At 39.7% G+C, this 6,600-nt stretch overlaps 1 protein-coding gene across 1 annotated transcript; it reads left to right on the forward strand.

The window, feature by feature from the left end:
- Positions 1-475: 475 nt before the first annotated feature.
- On the forward strand, positions 476-2,926 carry HOXA1 (homeobox A1). The gene is made up of 2 exons (XM_073581370.1): positions 476-1,576; positions 1,807-2,926. The coding sequence occupies exons 1-2, from the start codon at positions 970-972 to the stop codon at positions 2,160-2,162; spliced, it is 963 nt and encodes a 320-aa protein (XP_073437471.1). The 5' UTR covers positions 476-969; the 3' UTR covers positions 2,163-2,926.
- The last annotated feature ends 3,674 nt before the right edge of the window (positions 2,927-6,600 follow it).

Below are 6,600 nucleotides of genomic sequence, written 5' to 3' on the forward strand. Positions count from 1 at the left end.
ACACACAGTATATATGCACACACATATGTCCAGACATATATAGATACACACATGCAGTATATATGCATGCATACAGTATATGTATATACTTACAGATATACACACAGTATATATGCACAGTCATACAGTAAATGTATAGAATTACATATATTAGGTACCTACATACAGAATATGTGCACAAACACATAAATACAGTGTATCAGAACACTAATAATGTAGGTGTACACACAAACACACTCTTCTGGATTACATAACACATGACCTTATTCTAGACATCGATCCATCATGTACATTGCAGTGTAATGCCCTGTACGTGTATAATGCAGCGTGGAGCACAGAGAGGAGCATCCCCAGTGCACACTATGTATCACAATGCTGCACACAGAATACCTCCTGATGCTGAGCAGCAGCCACGATCATCATAGGGAGATCCTACATCAGAGACCAAGTCATACATACATGAGATGAGACAAGATGAAGTACTGACCTGAGAAGCCGCTATGTTGTGGCTGCACTGACGGAGAATGTGCTCTGTGACAGCTGATCTCCTGGCCGGTGTGTGTACTGAGGACGTGGATCTGGTCAGTGTGTGTGGGTGCCGTGGATCTAGCCTGTGTGTGTGGGTGCCGTGGATCTGGCACATGTGTGGGTGTCGTGGATCTAGCCTGTGTGGGTGGATGTAGCCTGTATGTGTGGGTGCCGTGGATCTGGCCCGTGGGTGGGTGCTGCTGTGGCCGCTGCATCGCACAATGTGCTAGATCTGCGCGTGCAATTTAAATGCCTGGGCGAGAGCGAGCCGTCACCGCTGTGCAGGGACACCTTCTGATGCGGCGCTGCCATTGGCTGAGCCGATCACGTGCTGCCACTTGACTGTACATTCCGCTCATGTTCTGCTGCTGGCTCTATGGAGGAAGTGAGAAAGTTGGCACAATCACCCTGGGCTGGACAGACACCATCAGTCAGTGATAGATGGACCATGCCAGAATGAGCTCCTTCCTGGATTACCCCAGCCTGATAGCCGGAGAGCCCAGAGCCTTCCACCCGGACCATGGACTTACAACTTTCCAGTCCTGCGCAGTCAGTGCCAATACCTGCAACAACGATGATCGCTTCATGGTCGGAAGGGGGGTCCAAATAAGTTCTCATCACCATCATCATCCTCATCATCAACCTGGAGCCTTCCAGAGCCACTCCAGCCTGGGCATGTCATACCCACACCCCAGCTGCGCTGGAGGATATGGCCTCCAGAACTTCAGCAGCAGCTATCCCCACTTCCCCATAAATCAGGAGGCAGATGTCAGTGCAGGCTTCCCCAGCGCCGTGTACACTGGGAACATTGCCTCCACTGTCCAGCACCATCAGCACCAGAGCTATGTGGAGGGCACAGGGTCCGCTCACTACATCCACCATACCTATGGGCCAGAGCAGCAGAACCTGGCCATGGCAGGCTACAGCAATAATGTCAGCAGCCTCCACATCAACCACCAGGAAGTCTGTCGCTCACCAAACGCAGAAGCTTCCCCTTCAACCCAGACATTTGACTGGATGAAAGTTAAACGAAACCCTCCTAAGACAGGTAAGCTGGATCAGTGGGCACACATGGGTTGTCAGATACTGCTACCACTGCCATATGTGTCCAGACTGTGGACTTTAACATTGGAGAAGTAATGTAGTGATAGCACTGCACTAATAATAATAATAATAATAATAATAATAATACTCTTGATTATTAATCTAGCCCATGTGTTGGGGGTAGATCCTTTGGCTTCTGCCAGCTTGTAATTCACCTGTGCTTGTCTACTGCAGGTAAAGCTGGAGAATATGGATTTGCAGGCCAACCCAACACAGTCAGAACCAACTTCACCACTAAACAGCTGACAGAATTAGAAAAGGAATTTCATTTCAACAAGTATCTGACCAGAGCCCGAAGGGTGGAGATAGCAGCTGCCTTACAACTTAATGAAACCCAGGTGAAGATCTGGTTTCAGAACAGAAGGATGAAACAGAAGAAGAGAGAAAAAGAGGGTCTTCTGCCCATATCCCCTTCAGCCAGCACAGGAAGTGATGAGAAGTCAGAAGAGATGTCCGATAAATCCAGTCCCTCACCCTGTGTCCCATCTCCGGCTTCTTCTACCTCAGACCACCTAAATTCCTCCAACTAAAGCCCCCCCTCCCCAGCTGCTACAAAAAAAAGACTCTTGGAGCCTGGTTCCTTGTATGTGAAATGCCAGTTGGCATCAATGTTCTGTTTGCACAAAGTTTTCTCAAAGTGTTTGGCATTTGCGCCAATGAACCAAAGATGATTGACCAGTATTGGCATGTACTCCTAAGAATCCCAGGTATGAGCCCCTGGTTAAATCCACTGGAGAGATGTTTGTCTACCTGCTTGGTGCCATCTGGGTACCAAACCCTCTTAAAAAAGGGATGCACTATAGAAAAAAAACAAAGTTTACACAATGGAAAGACTTATTAATTTAAATGTGTTTTCTTCTTTATGTGTCAGATTGTAAATATTTCCTGCAGAGGCTTTTTATCAGTTTTAATTCATAATAATTGTTTTCTTGTTATTGTTGTATCTGGGGGAGACTATCATGTAATTTACGGCACACAATAAAACAATTCACAGGATTCTTCCCCAAGGTTCCATGATTCGTGCCTGTACATGTTTTATGTTCCTGAATCAATATTCATCTCGGATTAATTCAATCTCTGTATATTGTCTTTGGCCAAATACTCTGTATATTCTGTGATTCCTGTTTGAGTCTGTGCACGATGAGTAACGATCGTCTCTTCCGATCTACACTGAGTTTTATCAGTTGTAACTTGTGATGAAATGTATTTCGATACAGAACATGATGGTCATTAGATCTGTGTAATATATAGGGGGAGGAGGAGTGCTGCAAACGAATAAAGTGCTTTAAAGTGACATCATTTTGTCTACTTCTTCAGATCGTTGTAGCAAGACATTAACTAAAAAAAAAAAAAACTACAGAGAAGTCCTTACAGTTGCAGAGTTTTTATTTGTACAGATTCTCATCGAGTGACACCTTGGGGGGAACATCTTGGGTCAAGAACTGGTGAACTTTTCACCTTGAGTTGAATGCTGACATGTGTAAACAGAAAAGACTGACAAAAATGTACAGCTTGTCTTCAGCCAGTCTTTCCTCACATCCAACCATATAAACATAAGTTCTCACATGGCCTCTTCATTTAAAGGGTCATTTCAGTTAATGCTATTTAACCAGTTCATTGCATTTAGTAATAAGAAAACTCCAGACAGGTTCAGTAGGAAACTGAAACTATGGTAAAGTTAGTTGTTGCAAAATCCAGCAAAATTCTTAAAAGTCACAAAACTTGTAGTGGCTGCTGCTGACTTCAAAGAAAACCTGAGGGCAGATTCTTGTTTCTTCTTCATAGGTCCTTTTGTTTCTAGCAGTTTGGATGTAGGTAAAGGCAGATGTCTTGATTCTTCACTGTACTTTAATGTGTTAAATATCATTACCATAACAACAAACTTCTTCCCCTATCTGAAATGGTATCTGGAGGGAAGTCTAGTGCTGCGCAGGAGGCTTAGAGGAGAACTTCAAAGGAAGCTATAACTTAACCTGTGAGGAGCTATTCAGCGCATGGTAATGATGGCATGGCTTACCTTGTAAGTCCAGAACAAGAACATGGGAAAGAACACAACACATCACAGAGAGAGAGGTCACAGAAAGGACGAACGTTGGCTGACATAACGGATTTCCTAAAGAGATTGGGGCAATCCACATTCAGGACGCAATGAATGGACTCTTTACATTTGTCATGGAGCATCAACGATTGTGGGAACACCTTAAAGGCCATTAATGAATCTTCAGTATATTATAATAATATTTACTATAGCGATCATCTTTGTCTTTAGATACAGGCACAGGATTGTTTTCCTATTATTCGTTTCCTCAAAACTGTTTTGATCAAATGTTGCAAAAACAGAAAGGCAGAACCAAAATAATAAATCCATTTATTCACGTATTTATTTACAGAGATATAGAATTGCTAAATAAAAAGTGAAAAGTAATACACTGATAGCAAAAATAATCCAATGTATTTCGATTTAAAACTATATTATATTTTATGTTTCTGTACATTGGAGCGTCTTAGGAGAGTTCATTAAAGGTTGTAAGACAACAGAAATTATAAAACATATATATATATATATATATAAATATATCATATATAATGTGTGTATGTATATTAAAATATATATCAAATATAAACATATATATATATTTATGCACATATATCTATGTACACACATACACACATATATATATCTTTAAAAATATAAATGTTTGCTTTTATTTAATAATATAAATAACCCATGTACTACATTTGATTCTCTGGAAATTTCCATTTGAAGCAATGCAGACACATCAAGGTCTTCCTCTGGGGTATTCAGATTGAAACTGATCAATATTTACTTAGTCTAAAAGGCTTGTTGAAAAGGAATCTAACAACAAAATGTTTAGTTGGCTACCCCTGTTTAATCTCAGGTTCACACAAAGTTCAGGCACAAATGAATTCAGGGGCACATCACATTACAGGGAGTTCTAATGGTTTATCTGTCCATCAGCTACAGGCAGCAATTACACTGGGTCCTCATTAGCCACTGCCTGCTAATCATCATTCCATTATACACAGTGTACAGTGCTACTTTCATGAGCTGCAACTTCTACACTCCATCTGAAGTTTGGGTGTATAGTAATCATTTTGTAATAATTAGTAATGTAGGTACATAATGACATTTAGATTACTGTGATTCTCAAAATGAATTATTCTAATGCTATGAAAACTGTGTGTAGCATATACAATTGTGTTCACTACATGCTTTGTGTGAAAGTCCATAAAAATATACAACCACTAACTTCAGAAACTTTACTCCAAGAAGGGGAGAGATTTCCTACTGAAGCAGAATTTACATTAATCCTATAGTTCACAATTAGATTACTGTAGAAAAAAATCTATATATATATCACACACACTCTCTTTTATGTTTATATTTAATCCTATTCATATTGGAGATTCATATCTATTTTCTACAGCCTATAAAATTGCTTGCCTTTAAAAAAATGGTTTGGTGATTAGATAATGCAACATTTGTGAGTAAACTATGACGAAAGTTTCTTGCAGATAGATCTATTTTAATTTTAGGGACCAAACACATTGCATACTATAGTCCACATTTATAAAAAAAAACATAATTTTTGCCAAATTTTGTGTGTAATCACTTCACCTACATCATTCCATCTTTATCAAATCTCGCACATTAATTATACATTTTGTGCAAATTGCACCAGAGTGACTTTTTCCACATATTACAATTTAATGTTGCAACATACATGTATTTATATTCTGAGTCCTTTTAGACACAGATATGATCTGTCCAGAACATGCAATGTATAAATACTTTTACGTAGACATGCATTTAAAAATATACCATACTTTACACCAAAAAAAGCATAGGTGCTAAGAAATGGTGTATTATGGCGTATAATGGTGCTGTGTAATGGTGTAAACGTTCATACATTTGCTGCACTTATTTACAACAAGGACGTATTGTGAACTGATCAAAATGTTTGGTGCAAACACAATATTAAGTAACCTCTTGTGACAGTTTCTGTATTGTGCATACCACATATATTGACTCTGCTGCTGACACAAATTTGCATCAGTTATCAGGAAGAGACCCAATTTAGGGAAAAACATGCACGGTGGCTCAGTGGTTAGCTGGGGTCCTGGGTTCGAATCCCACCAAGGACAACATCTGCAAGGAGTTTGTATGTTCTCCCCGTGTTTGCGTGGGTTTCCTCCGGGTGCTCCTGTTTCCTCCCACACTCTAAAGACATACTGATAGGGAATTTAGATTGTGAGCCTCATCGGGGACAGTGATGATAATGTGTGCAAACTGTAAAGCGCTGCGGAATATGTTAGCGCTATATAAAAATAAAGATTATTATTATTATTATTAACAGCATGCTTGCACAATTTTTTAAGATGGAATGCCATTGGACTGAAGGAATATATAACCTAACATAAAAGGATTGTCTGGTTTAGATAAACCTGTTGATAGATGGCAGTCCCTGTTCATGATAGATGGCAGTCCCTGTTCATGATAGATGGCAGTCCCTGTTCATGATTCTCCTCTAGGAAACATATTGGAGAATATCTGCAAAGAGCATTACTGGAGGACCATCACATCAGTGAACTGCCCATCTGCTGAAATGGGAAATATGTAGAAAGCCATATAGCATATAATAGTATTGTGGAGATACTGCTGGGAAATTAAATACTTGGTGATGGGTTCCCCTACAGATCATTTGATTTCGGGTTGTGTAAGAATAAAATGCAATCTTTTAAATTTTTTATATGATTATTATGTCTTTTCATTGGTAAAGTCATCTATTATGGCAAAATATGTTTGCCACAATGTCTGAGATTGATGTTTCCACTGCTGAAATACTGTAATCTGCAGGAAATCTGCACAATGAAAATATTAAAAATCCATGCGATTGTACAGCATCAGCAAATAAGGTCTAGAGGAGCTTCCAATGCACAGATAAA

Source organism: Dendrobates tinctorius, unplaced genomic scaffold, assembly GCF_039654945.1.
Source record: "Dendrobates tinctorius isolate UK_male_01 unplaced genomic scaffold, ASM3965494v1 ptg000070l, whole genome shotgun sequence".
NCBI classification, from domain to species: Eukaryota; Metazoa; Chordata; class Amphibia; order Anura; family Dendrobatidae; genus Dendrobates; species Dendrobates tinctorius.

Coding starts and splice junctions, on each gene's coding strand:
- HOXA1 (XM_073581370.1), top strand. CDS start 970: ATGGACCATGCCAGAATGAGCTCCTTCCTGGATTACCCCAGCCTGATA. Junction 1,577..1,806: donor ACGAAACCCTCCTAAGACAG/GTAAGCTGGATC, acceptor TGTCTACTGCAG/GTAAAGCTGGAGAATATGGA.